This window comes from Erpetoichthys calabaricus, chromosome 13 (genome assembly GCF_900747795.2).
Source record: "Erpetoichthys calabaricus chromosome 13, fErpCal1.3, whole genome shotgun sequence".
Classification (NCBI taxonomy): domain Eukaryota; kingdom Metazoa; phylum Chordata; class Cladistia; order Polypteriformes; family Polypteridae; genus Erpetoichthys; species Erpetoichthys calabaricus.
In genome coordinates this window covers 35632226-35651369 of record NC_041406.2, presented here as the reverse complement: position 1 = coordinate 35651369, position 19144 = coordinate 35632226, and the positions used below count along the sequence as shown (strand labels likewise).

At 37.5% G+C, this 19144-nt stretch overlaps 1 protein-coding gene across 1 annotated transcript in view; it reads left to right on the top strand.

Annotated features, from left to right (window-relative positions):
* tg (thyroglobulin) overlaps positions 1 to 19144 on the top strand; it is a 335665-nt gene that overhangs the window by 72855 nt on the left and 243666 nt on the right. The window contains exons 21-26 of the mRNA XM_051936137.1: positions 1991 to 2161; positions 7351 to 7473; positions 7652 to 7767; positions 8114 to 8222; positions 16929 to 17126; positions 17538 to 17699. Of these exons, the coding sequence (XP_051792097.1) occupies positions 1991 to 2161; positions 7351 to 7473; positions 7652 to 7767; positions 8114 to 8222; positions 16929 to 17126; positions 17538 to 17699 (879 nt within the window). The remainder of the gene's footprint in view (positions 1 to 1990; positions 2162 to 7350; positions 7474 to 7651; positions 7768 to 8113; positions 8223 to 16928; positions 17127 to 17537; positions 17700 to 19144) is intronic.

Genomic DNA, 19144 nt, shown 5'->3' with positions numbered 1-19144 from the left:
GTGAACATCCATCCATCCATCCATTATCCAACCCGTTATATCCTAACTACAGGGTCACGGGGGGTCTGCTGGAGCCAATCCCAGCCAACACAGGGCACAAGGCAGGAAAACAAACCCCGGGCAGGGTGCCAGCCCACCACAGAGTTAGTGAACATCCCATTCTTTATGTTACCTGTTTAAATGACATATAGTAGTAGGAACTTTTGAACTGTGATGTTTGTATCTTCCATCTACAGTAATGTGCCACCATCTATACATTGTTGAATAATGGCTTTGGACAGTGGGTTGACAACTCTCATCGCTGTGGTCTTTGCTGCAATGTCAAAAAAGCAAGGCCTATGATGTGGAGTGTCATTAACTACAACAATGATCACCTCTTTGCCTGTTGTTTGTTAGGGTAAAATGACCCCTGCAATAATAAGGCAAGAAGTTTCCTTGACTGATCTTTTGTGACAATCAGAGATAAAGTATAAGCATAAGAACAGATGGGGCTGTTCATTATAAAAATTAAATATGCCCACAGATAGAAAAGTCTGAATTTGAACCCATACCCTATATCAGTGTCCTGTTTGGTAGTGACTTAATGCATGAAGAGATGAGTCAGCTTAGTTTAGTTTCAGCAGTGAGTTGAAGGTTGCAGACTGAGAAAGATAAAGAAATAGGATGGAGTGGTACAAGGTGAAGAACATGAGAACATTTACATTTATTTGCTTAGCAGACTCTCTTATCCAATGAAAATAACCCTGCTACTCATCTAAGACATGTTGAAATCTTAGTAATCAACAAAGCCCTCATTTGCAGTGCACCATATATTGGAATGTATATTGCAATGCATGCAGAAATACAATGTATTGCATTTGTCATTCCAACAGATGGCACATCAAACATTTCAGGTAATAAAATGCACTACTGATAATTTTTGTGAGGTGCCACCTGTTGGAATGGAAAATACAGTGCATTTTATTACTGCAACTGTTTGTAATGCGCCATCTGGATGAACACACAGATACAAAGACACACAGACCCTTGTCTTTTTATTAAGGTGGGTACACTGATTTCTGTCCATTTGGCACTTACTCTCAGTTGAATTTATTCAGAATTAATGTTTGCAGTGCAGTGTGTCAATCCAGTTGCTATATGTCTGTTAATGCCATTTGCCACTGAATTCATAAAAGCAGTACTGATGTTTGTGATGCGCCATCTGTTAAATAACAGAGTCATAGCAACTGGACAGACACACACACACTTATCCTTTTAGTAAGGTAGACAACAGATGAAAGTGTCCCCAAACCAAGTATAAAGTAAAAAGTCTTTATATTGGAAGTATTAAGGATGGACAGGATTAGAAATGAATATATTGAGGATCAGCTCAATTTGGAATTTTTGGAGACAAAATCAGAGAGGCAAGATTGCATTGGTTTGGACATTTGTAGAGGAGAGATGCTGGGTATATTGCTAAAAGGATGTTAAGGATGGAGAGTTAAAGAGGAAAGCCTAAGAGAAGGTTGTGGATATGGTGAGAGAGGATATGAACGTGGTGGGTATAATGGAGCAAGTTGCAGAGGACAGGAATATATTGAAAAAGATGATTTATTGTGGCAACCCTTATCGGGAGCAGCTGAAAGAAGAAGAAGAAGATTCAAAATAGGCATGTGCAGAGGCATAGCACACTTATAAGTTTCTGGCAGGCACTTACATCCAGCACCATCTCAAATAAATACTTATGGTTCTCCAATATGATTAGAAATAGGACTCTGATTACTGATTACTGAGAACACCCACTTGCTATTCCAAAGCTAACATGCTGACAAATCAATGAACAATAATGAATGTCCACAATTATCAAGATGGAAGTGAAACAACCTACAACTAGATCTAGTGAAAACAAAAGAATGTGCAGTCATTTCATTCCCAATGTATACAAGGGCAGCAGTGCTTTAATTCCTTGTTAAGAAAAATGGCTGACTTTGTCTTCTTTTAATTTTTGTAGGTGTAACTAGTTGTCTTGCCAACAATTTAGGCCTTCAGTGCAATGATAAAGGAGAATACAAAGCAAGTCAAAAAGACATCAACTCTCAAAAATGGTTCTGTGTCCAAGATAATGGAGAAAAGCTGGAGTGGACTGAAAGTATAATGGCTTACACAGAGACTCAGTGCCAAGGTACCAGCTCTACTACAGCAACTCTACAATACATTTGTTCATCAGCTTTCTGATGTTACTATTTGTAATATATAGTGATGAGCAAAATAGAGTTTAATTTCTCATAGTTTTATGAAATTACCCCTAAAAGTTGAGTGATTTTGGAATTGTGAATCGCAAAGTTCACTAAAATGAGTTTGTTATTTTTATTAAAGCTTGGTGGGATGGAAAGTAAGGAATATTGTTCGCTATGGGTGACTGCCCAGCAAAAACCACAATCTACTTGCGATGCCACTTAAATCTTCTACAGCTCCTTCCACATGGCTCCACAAACTCTCTTTTAAACAGTTTGCTGCCTACCTGCACATTCACGCTGTACGTTTCCGCATCATACCTCACATTTAGGGTCAGAGGTAACACAATCTGTGCCTACTGTCTCCAACTTTGCAAGCTGATCCAAGCCAGGATCCCAGAAAACAAACTGAATTTAGGCCAGTGTTGCCCCAGTGTGGGCAAACATGTTGGCCCTATGCAGGCAGCCAACAACAGCCAAATAGGGATTTGCATATTGGCCCCAAAACACTGGGCCAACATGGACAAACAGACAGGGAGCCCAGAGTACGTCATGAACCAGAATAAAGTCCATACCTTACTAGTCCATTCATGCTCTTTCTACACCCTCTTATCCCGGGTAGGGTTGTGGAGCACCTGGAACCTTTTCCAGCCAGCAATGGATGAAGATAGTAAAAAACCCTTGACGGGACACTAGCCCATCACAGGGTGAACACACTCATACAAACCACATAGGTCCAATTTACCATCAACAGTCACCTAAAACCAATGTCACGTTACAGTACCTTTTTGTTGGGAGGCATGTCAGATTCATTGATTGTAGTCGCTTATATCGTAGTTGCACCATGTCAAATTATATGATTGAAAATTGAAGCCCATGTCACATTTTATGGACCTGAGTGACCATCTTCCAATACATGCATGCATGCTTGCCCCATTTTCTGACAGCCAATAGTGTGTTGCCTGACGGAACAGCACTTCACAAGGGGTTAACAGCTGTGGCGAGATCAGTAGCAGTCTTTGCCTTTTAATTCTTTTTTCCATGCTATTATAGTATATAAAATATGACACATCAGGCACACTTCTCTACTGTTTGTGTGGTTCAAAACACACGTGTTCCTTATTCCTCATCACTACATTCTTTGCATTATACTTTCAGATGAGGATTCATCGGCTTGCTTGGTTGACGGCTCTTCTGCATACATAGCCTGTCTCTTACACAAACGAGAAAATCAAACCTGTTTGATTTTATCCTAGCCAGTCGCAGACTAGTGGGTCTCAGTTGTTAGGTATGTCACATTAGGTGATTGGTTTCACAGGAGTGTGCTGCCGACTGCCTCAGCTGGCTAAGGTTATGTAAATGAAGCTATAACTGAAAATGACTGGAAAAGTCGTCTAATGTGACACAGACTTAACCTGCCTGACCTTTGACTGTGGGTGGAAACCAACATGGGCACGGGAAAAATAGACAAACTCCATGAATCTGAATCCCAATTTCCTTTCTGTGAGGCAGCAATGCTACCTCTATGCTGCTCCATAGTGGGCCTTTTCTTGAAACTTTTTTTAGTGTTTAGTTTTTGTTTGATCAGTTAAATTATGTGTAATTATGAAGATTTACAATTTATTAATTAATAATAAAAAGAATAAACAACACAATACTAATGTGTCTATAAACAATTTATTCTTACAAAGCATAAAATGCCTTTGCATTAATGTTACAACTAATATATAAAAAATCATGCACTTTTAGCCAATACAAAAATAATATTTTTTGAATTTATTCAAATTCTAATTTATCCTTTAATAATCAAACTTCAAAACTCACCTAAAATACTAATTCGCTGCTTTACTTACTTTGCTACAACAATTAAAAGTTTGCCCAAAGGGGGGCATTGTTTATATGTTTGCTAAGATCCTTCTGTAGACTCGCCAACAATCAAATACCCAAGTAAATGGATTTTAGCAGTGCCTGCAGGTACAGCAAATGCTCTCTAGACATGCCCCATCTTTTCATGCTCTGCTCCAAAATACATTGTGCCATGCCTTTCCATGTAGAGGAGAAAAATTGCAGATGACATGAAAATATATGTGTTAATGGAGAAAACACTAATGGCGAAACACATTTTATACTGTGAATTTTTTTGGATAATAAAATTTGAAGCTTTGCTACAAATTCAATTTAACACAAATTGTTTCACTTGTTACTAGTGATACTGACTCAAGGAGTGATTGATTAATTGTAAAGTCAGTCAGTTGTAGTGGATGAGACAACAGGTCTTCACATGGTATACTAGCACACAAGCCCCCATGGACAGCCACTCTTGGCTTCTTTGGAGTACTAAAATTACCTTCAGCTTCAAAACACATGAACACCAGGGGCCTCATGCATAATGCGGTGCATAGAACTCACACTAAAAAATGACGTACAGACAAAAGTGGAAATGTGTATACGTACAGGGTAAGGCTGGCATGAGAATGTGTGTGACTTTATGCCAAGTTTAGTTTTTATACATCTCGAAGTGAACGTGGAAATGGGAGTATACAATATTTTTGTGCATATGCACTGTTTATACATGAGTCCCCAGGAGAGTTTGTAAACTCCATGCCTTAGGTAACTTAACCTTAAACTGACCTGATGTCCAAGTTCTGTCAATTACAAATACCACTGCATAGTCTTCGTATACATCCTATTGTCTGCTATTTATGTTATCGTACTGGTTCTCTTGTCTTAACATTTTGACTATTTCAGATTTAGTATTAATAGCAGCCAAGTCTATGCAATATAGTGAAATTGTGTTAATCTACTGCACAGAACACAGCAAGTTAAAAACATTTTTGTGTCCTCATTTTTGTGGGGGAAAAAGCCTGCTGTGGCATTAACAGATGAAGTTGAGCTTATTATCCTTTATGCTCACACTCACTCCACCGGTCCAGTTTAGTCACTAATCATATTAACAGCAGAGGGCACCAAAGCCCCCAAAGGAACCCAATTTATTCACACATACATTTGAAAGACATACAAACTGTCAGAGAAGACATTCAAATCTACATTTAATTTGGGTCCCATAAAAATACACTTTTAACCTAGACTATAATTGAATCTTTGAATAGTGTTAATGCTTGGGATATGTAACGTAAGCATTTTTCTTTTTTTTTTTTAAATCAAATAACCTGTTTTTTATAAAATGTGTAGCACAGTGCAATATTTGCATTCAATAAACTAAAAGAAAAGCATACTGCCAGAGAGGTTCAGTTTCCTCATCTGAGTGCAGGTTGGTACTTTTTTTATTTTCTTATACTACTAGTTGAGTCTATAGTTCGGTTTGAATGTTACAAAATAAAAGCTAAGGGGGTGGTGGGTGAGCAGTGACTGGTTTGAAAGTTTAATCCAAAACAGGAGACTGTGTATGGAGTGAATCCAAAGTAAGGCTGTTGAAGTTGTGGTTATTATGTGAAACAATATAAGCAATATTGACAAATAAAAGAAAGTTCACAAAATTATAGGAGGTAGAACAATATTACAGAATGGCTAACTCTATAGAAGTGATTAGAGAGTGATCCTAAAGGAATACTCCATCCAAAATGATATTTTATATATTACTTACCCCAGTTTGTAGTTGTAGCCAAGAAAAAATTTAATTTCATATTTTCATAAAGAAAGGACATAGCAACATTTCTGACAGAACAAGACCCAATGGTGACCAATGTTGGAAAACACAAACAATGACATAATCCACACATGAAGTCATCCAATTGTATGCTCACAATTTGCAAAACATATGTAATTATTTTTGCTAAAATATTGTTAAATAAATAACTTCATAAAATTGAAGCAGTCCACACATAGGAAGCCCCTTCACTTAGTGCCATGTGTTTAAGTTGAAGACAGGACTCTTGACCAATGAATGAAGGAGGGAGGCAGGTCTTCAATATCGTTTGTAGATACGGGCATGGTAAGTCTCTTCTCTTATGAAATTTTGTGTAATAGACAGAGCTCTGTGCACGTTTCTTTAGTTAATTCTGGTATTGAAAACTTCAGCATTCCTTTTTGACTTTGGGCTTTCATTAGCGTTTTGGCTTTGACAGCAGTTTCAGTGTCCTACTGGTTTATGGCTTGCTTCTGACTTTTGACTTCAGTTCATCTCTCGTTCTGTTTAAATCATATCTTTCACTTCCCAGATATGTGACAGTCCAATTCTGGTCCATCTGGAAGCTCTTTCATAGAGCAAGTTTATTTATCTGAAAGTTTTCTCCAAAAACAGATCATCCTTTTTTTAATACTACCATAAGGCTGTCATATCTCTCTGAGGTGAAATGATTTCTTTCCTCTGTAATTCCCAGAAGGGAAGTTGCAGCCATAAATATAACAATGAATTATTACAGGCCATATACTCAAAGTGATTGGTTCCTTTATTCTTCTTTAGCAATAATCTTTTTTTTACTTTTTTATTTTCATTGTTCCCCTACATTATGCTGTAAACAAAACTAGGCTATGAATAAAAGCCTTTGGCAGAATTATGTGTTCATAGACTTTATTTAATTTTACCAATTTGCAATCCTGTTGCTCATCTGCAGAGACTGATATATTCATTTCAAAGAAGTCAAGAATGGAACAATATATTTTTATTTTATTAACTTATATGACGGTGCCTTTATCCATGCTGACTTACAACATTTGGTTGCATTTCTTTTGTGTTTCAAATTGGAGCACAGGCTGGTGAAGTGACTTGCTCATGGTCGCACAGTGTCAGTAGCAGGATTTGAAGCCACAACCTCAAGTTTTGAAGTCCAAAGCCTTGACCTCTATGTCTCACTGCCTGCTAATAAGAAAAGGAAAGCAGCGTCTGGTTGTGTTGACGGGAAAAAAGTGTCCCTGTAAATATAGGTTTTAAGACTCATCATATAAGAGAGTAGTAACATAAACTACATTAACCTAAGATTTTGGTGGTTTTCTTGAAGTATGCAAGCATGAAAGATGGCACCGATTGTTAAGGTTTGTGTGAAGCTTTTGAGTGCAACATGGGTTGTGATGACTTGATATTGATTGTATTTCAGTATAATTAGAAAATTTATGTATGCTTGTTTTGAACTACCTCCATTGATTTAACTTTTAAGAAGCAATTGTGCAATATTTACAGAGTTACGGAAGTTTGAAGACCTTTCTCCAAGGCAGTGGACTTTGAATGCAGAGGACTCTTCAATTCTGTTCTCCAAATCCTCTAATGATAATATCAGGTTTCTTCTTCCCCAGTGCATCTCAGGTGAGTGAACATGAACAGTAATATCTAAAAAAATATATATTTGACAATATATAAATAACTAATTTTAAACTGTTTCACTTGATGTTATATAAAAGGACAAACATTTGTTTTTTATCACATTATTCCCCAGAAAAGTATTCTGATTAACTGATTTAAAGTTGCATTGTTTTATCCACAGAATGTACACATAATTATTCCTGTGGTTATGTTGCTGTATTCAGTGATGGACCCACAGCGATATGTGACCTGTATGTCAGCGATGGAAATAATGTCAAGTGCACAGCCACTGAAAAGGTGAGAGGAAAGGTTATGTACAAGGAAATTTTGAATTAGAATAGCTCTGGTAGTTTCCCTTTTTTGTTTAAGCAGTGCATTACTTGGAAAAATATTTTGGGGGAGTTGTCCATCAATGTAACAATACCATGTATTGGATGACAGGGAGAGATCTGACAAAACAAACTTGCATTTCAATGCAGATCCTCTACTGTATATAAAGAATAAGAGGACGTCCCTAATTGTCCTTTGTCATTTTTTTCTTTTACTTCTTGTTAATGACTTTCAGATATATGTTTTGAATGAAAATATGCAATATAAAGAAATGTTTGATGTAAGGCATCATTATTGTACATGTTATTTTTAGGGGAATGGCTTTCTGGGAAATGCAGGGGTGGAAAGTTACCAAAGCCTGAGTTGCACAGTCAAGGTGAAGAGCAAAATGAGAGAAGATCTTGCAGTTTATAGGAAAAAAGGTGAGATGATGGTGATTTTCTTGGATTGGGAGCCCTATTGAGTGCCATGGAAAATGGGGACCTTGGCTCGGATGGAGAGCCCTGCTGTGTAGCCTTGGACAGCAGGGACCAAGGCCTGTGATTTGATGGTTGACTGCACCTGTCGGGGGTTATCTCCTCCTCCTGCGAGGTCCTAACAGGATAAGGGGAGAGCCGCCAGGGCCTTATAGTTTTGTGGACTGTCTCTGACTCTGACAGAGTGTTTACTGAATTATTTATTGACCTGTTTTTGACTTCCACCATCACTTATTTATTTATGAAGATCATTTTGAGTACTGCACTGATTTGATCACCTTGTTTTTGGATGGTTTTTAATTAAAGCACTGATGGACTTTTGCACGTACCCCTTGCTTTGTGTGAATGTTCTTATCTGCTAGGCTCATCCCTTGGGTATGCTATCGTCAGCGGTGGGTTCAAGAGGTGCCCAGAAGGACCTGGTAGAATGGGGCTGACTCGCACCATCACAGGGGTCCTCTTAGTCCATGCTATAATGGATTGTTCAATGGTGTGACGATACCAGCATGCAGTTGGAGGTGAAGCCTGAAAGAGTAAACTTATAACAAAGTAAAGCAAAGAAGCTCATAGAGTAGCAGCGTCAATTTCCTGTACTACAAAACACAAGTTAATGAATAGAAAATCAAAGAAGGTAAAAAGTTTGTTGCCCAGGTTCCGAAGATAACATCTTTTTTTCAGCTTAATATTAGCTAATTTTTTGTAGGCCATTTAATGACATTGCAATTAATGCAGTATCAAACACCCACCACTTCTTACACTTCTGATGCTAATCATAATAGTGCCAACTCTTATAATGAGAGGTAGGCATCTTGTTTTTACAGGTTGATTCCAGCTGAAGTAGTAGCATTGTATTTTCTGGCCCTTGTGTGGTGCTGCTAATAAGATGATGCTGCAGTTGGCATGGTGTAAGCATAGTAAGTTACTAAGTGGTGTCATTCAAGAAGTAATTAAAGAAAAGAAACTTTTACTACATGAATAGGGACAGTCTGCAGAGGGATGAACGCATGTGGTTATAGCTGGTTGCTTGGGTTTGTCTTGTGTGTTCATTTCTAAAGAATATGAATTTGCACTTGGATTATTTATCAGCAATGGATTATGTTGGCAGCATGTATTTTGAAAGCAGAATTTTAGGTGTCACTATGACTCTGCAAGAGCACCATTTATAAATGTGAAAGAAGAAGATTACAATGACAAAATCAGATTTACAGTAGATTATTGACCTAAACAGATTACTCCCGCACTTCCATACATGCAGCACAGGTTATCATCCTTCTTTGAGAACGTTTTGCAATTTTTTTCATATCCTTTTGCTGTTAATGTGGACAGTATGCAAGAAGATTTGCAGCTGAAAGTAACCAAACTCCTGGGCAACGAGACAACTTACAACTAAGTTTACCAAAGTTTCTTTGCTTGATTTCTACAGACTGCGCATTACTCAGGATTTGTTTCCATGGCCTTGCCAACCCACTGTGCATGTGCCATTGGTTTCAGTTCTGAGACAGTCTTTTAACAAAATAAAAATTAATAAAAGTATAGAAGTGCACTAACAGATGAAACTCTTTGCATCTCATTAAATAGTAGTGTATGGTTGGAGTATGTGTGTGTATGTTGTCTGTGTGTGTGTGTGTGTGTGTGTGTGTGTGTGTGTGTGTGTGTGTGCGTGCGTGCGTGCGTGCGTGCGTGCGTGTGTGTGTGTGTGCTCGCCCAGCTATGGACATGGTTGCTCTGTGCATGGTTTGTTCCTGCCTATGCTAGCTGGGACAGGCTCCGGCAACCCATGTGATCCTGTTCACGGCTAATAGATTTAGAAAACTACTTTTAAAGTTAATGTTTGTCGTTAACACATGCTAGGTTGCCTGGATTCATAGGCACACCTTGATTTTATACAGCCCACTGCATGAGTCATTACTGACAATTCCGCCCACCATGATCAAAATTTCCCACCCCTTGATTAGTATTGAAAAGAGTGAGTAATGGGACTGATGAGAGCCCCATTTCAATCTTTGCCTAAGGCCCCCATATCAGTAAAACTGAACCTGGTCACGTGAAACGCTTTCTCCAGATGTGCTGCAGTCTTTTGGCTTTAAGCATGTAAATTTACCTTTTGATGTTTACTTCAAAAACAACAACAAAAAAAAAACACACCATCAATGTGTGAAAGTGTCCCTGTTCTACAAGGGCGTCTGCAAGAGTGTATGTTTAACTGGATTAACAATTTTAGCATATCTCCTTGTAACTAATAGTTCAAGATTTTAAGTGAGGAATAATAAGGAAGTGGTAATTTAATAAGAAGATGCCAATTCAAACTATTAGTGTTATTTATTGTAGTCCTTCTCACACTTTAAAATTGTCACATTACCTAGAGGTTTAAAAGAGCAAGTCTAGATAAATAATTTATTAGTTGAGCAACAGTAGGCTTTTGGCAGGAGAAACAGGAAGTTGAAACCTACAGCTTTCAAAGCCTAAATTGACAGTTCTCTCACCCTTGCATTTTCCAAATTGTAATTTAAAGATAAACATATTAATATTAGAAAAACAACATGACAATACAATTTGATTAGATCATTCTGTCCTCTGTCATACTTGCTATGTACTGTATTGTAAAAGTAAACTAATATTCTGAAATAATACTCTCAAATAATTTGGAACACCTGTAAACCTGCTTATATAGTACATGCAGCTATCTAATCATGTGGCTGTAGTGTAATAAAAATTAATAAAAGTATAGAAGTGCACTAACAGATGAAACTCTCATGGTCCGGGGGAGGCATAGTCCCTCTCCCGGTCCTTCTCGGCATCCCGGCTGGGCACAGCCCCCAGCTGCCTGCCACAAGGACAAATATCTGCGGTATTTAAATGAACCATAAGAGAGAAAGGGAGAGATGTGTGCTGTGGCCAAATTTATCATAAAACTCATTTAACTGATTATGACATTGTTTATGTTTCAACATGGAAAAATGTATTTGCAATGTATTAAATATTTAAAAGGATAAGCAAGATTTTTATGACATCATTTTTGGATGACTGTCATGACCACAAAGTCTGTACATATAAATCTGCATATTTAAGTCCAATGCCAATATCAACTATAGGCAGCTTTCCATTCTTACTCATTTTTCATTTACGATGGCTACATTGACATTGCAACTAAAACTGACACAATGGTACAATTTTCCTTAAATGACACTAATATAACTTTTTATCAGCACTCTATGAACAGTACCAAAAAAATTACCATTACTTTTTGGTCTTTGATTCTGATATGGGCCAGTTACGTGCCAGCTACTAATCACTACTCAGAGCAGTCTTTCCGTACAGACATAGAAATGATGAAAGCATGAGGTTCAAATTATCAAAACTTCAATTTTTTTCTTGTCGTTTTAATCATTACCTGGAAAATTACAGTGGGCATACACTGAAATAAAATCTTGAACTTGACTGTATGAACCTTGCAACAGATTTTTACATTGGAGTAGTGTGCCTGGTGAGACACTTGTAAACTCATTTGTTATTTATTTTTTGCATTTTTCTATCATTTATACTTGCATCAAAAATCAGTCCATCCAGGATTTCAAGTTTTTTTTGATTGTTGTGGCCTAAAATGCCTGATTTTTGTGGCAGCTTTTTCAAAAAGTTGCGGTGAAAGTTGTAATGTTTTGAGGCTTTATTTTTTTCTATAACATTGCAAGAACAAATGAATTTACAAATATAGTTGCAACTGTTTTAGTATTCTATGTAACCTTTCCATAAAAGCACAGGATTTCAACAATATTAAGGTTTAAAGTGCACAGAACATTGATATCAGCTGTCAGTGACAGCAAATCTGTTCAAGTACTTTCTTAAAATAATAGACAATATAAATTAAATGAAATAAAATGTTGAAAAACTCCATTAATACAAAAGTGCAAAACCAAAAGTGCATATCCTGCATCCAAGTTCAGAACTTCATATTACCTGTATGCACAGTATGAGCAAAATACCACTGAACCTCTCTTAAGATTGTTTTACAACACACCATATAAAGTGTAAATCAACAAAAAATATCTCAGAAATTTGGTCTACAGACCAAAAAAGGCCAACAATATTAATTTATACTGACAGACATCCATAACAAAGCTGAACACTTTATGTTTCTGAGAACTCATAACTCATGAAACCATAATTCCTGAAGTTAGAAATGATGAGAGTCAGTCCTGAAAGCTGCCTAAATGTTCCCCATGAGTCTTCCTCACAATCATTCTCCATCTCATTACTTTCAAAAGCCCCACTGGTAAGGCATTGGTTGTGGTACAAGAAGACCAAGGCTTTGAGGTTGTTGTTAGTGATTGATCTTCTTTGGCTGGACAACACCAGCTTCAAAATGCTGTTGCTGCATTCAGCATCTGCTGAGTTTATGATGACGTTTTTGTATCTTTTAGAAGTCTCTCCTGTAGCCCATTCCAAAATACATCTAGATCAATCACTCCACACACTGAAGCTCTGAGTCCTGCTACACCCAGGCAGTTGAAGTAGGCCTCAAACTCATCTTGAGGGACAGCACTGAAGCCTGGGATGTGTTTGTTACTAGAAGCACTGTTATTCATAAATGAAGTGTGACGAGGGTCAAACACTCTTACTTCTTGAAGGAAGTTGATAGCAGGATGTCCATTGGACATGTATTTGGTGAGCTTTTCCTCTATCTTGTTGTATGCTTGTTCCACTGTATTGAGGATGTACGTTTTGATAGCAAATGAGACGTCAAGCCCTTCAAAGTACTTGGTTCATGCTTCATACTGCATCTGTTTGTTTGCAGCAAAGTTTATCTGTAGATCCACAAGATAGTCAAAAATCTTGGTGGTTATAGGGCATTGGTGCTGGAAGGTGTTCAGAAGCTGCACAATAACTTTACACTTATCAGTCATGAGTCTGATCTGGACCTGCAGATATGCACCAATATCTGGATTTTGTAGCATGTTATGGAGTCTCTCAACGGACAGTGGTGTGTTTTTGCCATACATCTGTGGATAGAATAACAAATTAAATTAAAAAAACCCCACTGGTACATTTGTAATGTGTGCAAGTTAACGTGAGTAAGGGTAAAATAAAATGTTATGTTTAAACAAATTGAAAAATTAAGATACTTTGTTTAAAAGCAGGAAATGGTCTTTGCTTGCATTTCCATCTCTATGAACTCCTTGTAGTGTATGAAGTGCTCTGCATGATACTGCACTGCACTGAACCAGGAATTCCACTGTGTAGAACATGGATTTGGATCCATGGTTGCCATCCTTCCTGCTGGGAGTTTTTTTGTCATGAACTCCAAGAATCTTCTTTTGCGGGAGCTAGCTTGGTAGAACATCTGTGAGAAGCTCAGCATGAATGCATTCAGCTTGTCAAAAGGTCTGCGAAAGGCATCACCGATGAGGTTCATTATGTGTGTCATGCATGTAATGTGCAGTGAGTTTGGGAATAAAGATTGCAGTGCAGCTTTGTATGCTTTCTTCATATATGCTGCATTATTTGTGTCAAACACAATTACATTCTTCTTGGCTATGCAGTATTCTTGCAGACACTTGACCATAGAGACAGCAGAATGGTTGCACTCCTGTAGGAAGACAGTATCTACAAGGTAGGCCAGGATCCTCCCAGGTTCATCCTTTTCCAAGGGTGCAATGAGGATGTTTAGTACACATCTCCCCTCTACATCTGGAGTCTCATCAAATAGGACAACAACAGGCTTTTGAGCAAGATCTGTTTTGCGTGCCTCCTTATCTTTCTGGTAAACTGTGCCTAAGTATTTCTCTTGAAGCTGGTGGAATCCAGAAATGGCTCCTCTGTTGATTAAATTTTCCCTTTGGAATCTTTTGTATTGCAGGCTGGTCACTTTGAGTGAGGGAAATGTTGACTACAGTGCATGTGGAACCCCAATCTTTGCAAATCTTAACGAAAAGTAAAAAAAACACATATTTAGTAAAGATCAAATGCAATAAAACTAGTTAAGATAAGTTACCCACTCCACTGTTACCGTCACTAATAAAACATGTGTGAGCTTATTTGTGTAGGCTGTCTCCTCTGCATCACTGCATCAGTGACATATGACACACACACTCACACAAACGACTTTAAAACATTAAACAAAGCACATGCAGCATGTTTAATCGTTTCATTAAATATTTTTATTTGTACACATTTATTTCTCTTATACTCGCTTACACACACCCACACACACTGCACACACATACACACACACACATCATTTGAGACGCAGACTGACAGGCACGCCTCTGTAACTTTCTAATTATACGTCTCTAACATTTTCCATAAGCGTGCATTTTAATCTAACTCACCTTGTTTTTTTCAGCACTTGCAACCGATCTGTGTGATCTGCCTCTGTCATGGTCACTTGTCGTGTCTGTAGTCCTCGCTTTTCAGCCATTCTTCGGGCATGTTTTGCAGTAGAAAAGTGCCTGTCAAGTGATGACTTTGGTCTGTGATCTACCACAATATTACACATGGTGCAAAACAGTTTACCACCACTTTCGTGTAATACTTCAGGAGATTGGCTTACACAGACTTTAGCAGTAATATTTGATGGCAAATGTGATTTTTTTCACGTCGCACATCTTGCAGGCTCGGCTTTAAGGAAGTGAACCTGGGGAAGGGGCTAAGGTGAGTGGTCAAATTTTTGGAAAAATTGCAGTGATTGGACAAAATTGCAAGGCTGTGCAAAATTCACAGGGATTGGTTGAATTTGTATTAATAGCTGCAAGCACAACATCACAACTTCCTGGAGGGATTGAAAAAGGAATATGACCGCCCATCCATTATGTAATCCTCTTACGCCAGTTCAGGGTCATGGGAATAGTGCGGGAACCAACTTATGGTCAAAGCATACACAGGGTCATTTTACAGTACCCAGTTATTTTAATAGGAAAGACTTCGGGATGTGGGAAGAACAAAATAGAGAACATGAGAATGTAATTGACTTCTGTTTTCTCACACGTTGCTCACTTATAGCACATTCCATCTGGGCTCCTTGGGAAGTGAACTCAAGTCTACACCTTGTACAAAATGTGAAAAGCAACTGTTAGTCCAGAGGTTCTCAATCTGTGGGGTGGGCCCCCCTAGGGGGGGCACGAAGATGTGAAAAAAAGAAAACAACAATCAAAAATATGAAAAATACATCTATTGAAACCAAAACAAATGAACCTCAACTACATTCTGATACTAGAAAAATATAAATATAGAGTTAGATAAATGCCGATAAAAGTTAAGTAGGTATAATAAAATATGCATCAATGATATAACATTAATTAAAAAACAAATTGGTATTAGTAGGCTCCTTTCAAAAAAACGTTAGGGGGGGGCGCGCGATTAAAACTGTTATGAAAACTCGGGTTGCAAATACTTAAAGGCTGAAAGTCAATGGCTGTGTTAGTCAATGATCAATTGGGCTTCTGACTGCAAGGGTTTCTGTTTCACAATGAACTCTTTCCATTTGAGTCTCACTATGCACACTCCTCTAGCAGAATCTCATACCAAGGAAAAGGTGCTTCTCGTGCCAACTCATGCCAACATGAAATTAGGTTCTCCACACATATTGTCTTTACCAAACTACAGGCACACCAACATTGGTCCACAACCGGCATGGTTCCATGTGTCTATGGTTCTCCATGTAAAGAAAAACTTTGTTTGTGAAAAATTTACCATTGACAAGTTTCCAGCTGTGCCCCTCTGTTCTTGAGAAACTCATTTTAAAATATCAGTCTCGATCCCCTATTCTAATTCCCTTCTTAATTTTAAGCACCTCAATCATGTCACCTCTTAATCTTCTTTTGCTTAAACTGAAAAGGCTCAGCTCTTTTAATCTTTCTTCATAATTCATACATTGTAACCCTGAAATCCGCCTAGTTGATCTTCTCTGGACTGTTTCAAATGCTGCTATGTCCTTTTTATAGCCTGGAAATCAAAACTGTACACAGTACTCCAGATGAGGCCTCACCATTGTGTAATAAAGAAGGCCATTAGGCCTGCAGTTTGAGCATTTGACATTCATAGAGTGCCCTGTGATAGAAAGATATCTTATTCAGGGTTGGACTCTGCCTCTAAACACTTAGTGACCCTGCATTCGACCATACAGTTTTAGAAAAGATTCAGAGATGGATCTCGATGACTCTGCTCTAGGCAAGGGTCACTATTTTCTAATTAGAACTCTCATTTAGGTCATATTTGAAGTGATTCCGTCACTGCAGACCTATTATTCTAGGCTACTGTATCTTGCTGAAGCCTAATAGGTACCCAAAATCTACCTCCATCCTTAAAAATAAAGAGGGTGAATAAAACAGAAATATGAAATGTTCACTTTTTTCTTAATTATCTCTACTTTCATTTTGATTTTCCCTCTAACATAACTGTTTAATGTTTTTGTGTGTTATTTACGGAAAGAAAGTAGTCCACCCCACAATGATTTGAGCCATTTTTATTATCTGTAATAACAAGAAAGTCACAGGCATGCTGATAGCAAAGGACTGAATGAAATGAAATGGGGATGTTCTTACAGAGTGAGCGATGCCTACCTGGCAATCTGATACTCATCTTAATTACTTTTAAAATGTCACATCTTCACTTTTTATTCTAATTTTCTTTTTATTTTATTTTTAATCTTGCCTGAAGGTCATGAATTCACCACAGGAACCCAGAAAATATTTCAGCGAACAAATTTTAGGAAGGCAGCCTCAGGGGTATACCAGGTGGTCGCCTTTGTTGTGGAGCTGTCTGCTTTGTCTGATGTACACCACTTCTGTCAAGCAGCATGCACCGAGGACACCTGTTGTGATGGATTCATTCTGAATCAGAATGTTCTGAATGGAGGTAACACTTTATCCTAACTTGTACTTTTTAAGTTATTGACTTTGCTTAGAATATTCTAAACATCCAAGGTGTAGCTAGTATATAGTGTGAAATACAGTAATTGTTTAAGTACTTTTAGGGCATTTTAAATTAATCTTTAACTTTCTTATTCTGTTATAAATTTGCATAATGCCTCATGTGGAGCAAAAAATGTGTCGGGTTTCTTATTTTCTTCCACAATGTCTCCATGTTTCATTAAGAGTTATAATTGCTAAGTTGCTTTTACAATAGTTATCATGAAGATGTGCTGGCACTTCTACACGTGATTAAAATTAAAATTTCATTGCCATTATATCTTTGTGTTGTTCCTACAAAATCATTACCTTAGAATGTAAATTTTGTAACTGAATTGTCTCAAAAATATCTCTCTAGCTACAATCATGTGTGGGCTGCTTAGTTACCCAGAGGCCCTACTCTGCAGTGATCAAGACTTCAACCAGAGTGCTGGAAGTAATTTGTGTGGAAGAGAAATAAAGTATAATAAAGAGAAAAAAGAATTTGTGTTCAGCTTGGGAGAACAGAACTTCACTATTAGTAAGTATAGAAGAATGTTCAAAAATAAACATTATAGACATGTTTGTATGCCTAGTAATCCATTACATCCCACCCATTTATACAGTGGAGTTAGAGACCTTGCAGCTGTTTTGTGGTTTTGTTAATAGAATATTTCTACCAGTAGATTCAGTGTTAATGAAAAAAAAATGGTAACCAAATTCCCTTTTTGCTTCACAATATTTCAATAAACAACTACAAATTGACAGTTGATATTCAGTTACTTCATTGAAGTACTTAATACTTGAATTTTTTAAAATAGTTTATGCCTTTTTATAACTGCAAAAATGACTGAATGAATGAAAATATGACATTTGTGTGGCATGGAGGCATCTTGTTTACCGTCTAGTCTAGGTTCAGATCTCAGCCTGTCTCTGTCCCTTCTCCATATGTTTATATGTGTTTTTCTCTGGATACTCAACTTTTCCTCTCACAACCTTTTATGTCCTGGGCATGGGTGTAGCAGAGAACTCTGGGCCCTTTCTCTCTCGAAAACAAACTTTTCATTCCAGGCTTTGAGGGCCCTGGGTAATCATAACCCCCCACTATGACACCTATGGTTCTGGGTATCATAATGTGTAAAAGGAAAATGATGTTATTAGAGAATCTAATAAAGCAGCTGACAATAGAGAATGAAAGAAGATCTTTATTTATTGCATTACTAACAGAACTAAGTTAACTAACACACATGTTTAATCAGCAGCCAAATAGCACACATGAGTCACACACAGAACATTTCAAAATGATAGTTACATTTGCATGGGATTTCAAACTAACCGTTATATCCTACAATGTAGCACATCACACATCCCATGCTTGGTTACCTGGCGATTCTAAACTGGTCCTGTGTGTGCCAGTGTACCTTGCAATAGATTGGTGCAAGGCAGCCTGGATAAGCTGTGACCTCTGAGACCCCTGAATTGGTCAAAGTAGGTCTGAAGATGAATGGATGGAAATGCAGTATTATTAAGTCTTGTGCTTTAATTTATTAGAATAAACAATGTACAGTATTATGTACAATGTTACCTGTAAAGCAATATATAAAAGGGGTAACAAGTTTAAGGATATATAAAATAACAGTTCTCATTTAGAGTTGCTGTGGGCCTATCCTAATTACTTCATCTGTAAGTCAGGTTCCAAGCCTGACAGGAATGCAAATATATCTAAAAGTTATATTATGTCATTAAAATTTCTAATTAGTTAAACATACCAATAATGTTTAAGCTCATTTGTTGTTAAATTATTTTTTTTATCTAATGGGGACATGCATTTCATTTGAGTTTGATCGTCATGCATTATGCCAATATTGGGCTTCTCTCTTGCTTTTGCCAGGCAAGGGAAATTACACCTATATTATCCAAGTCTATTTAAGATGCATTGATCAGTTAATATTTGCTTTCTCATGACTCGCTCCTTTTTAATAACTT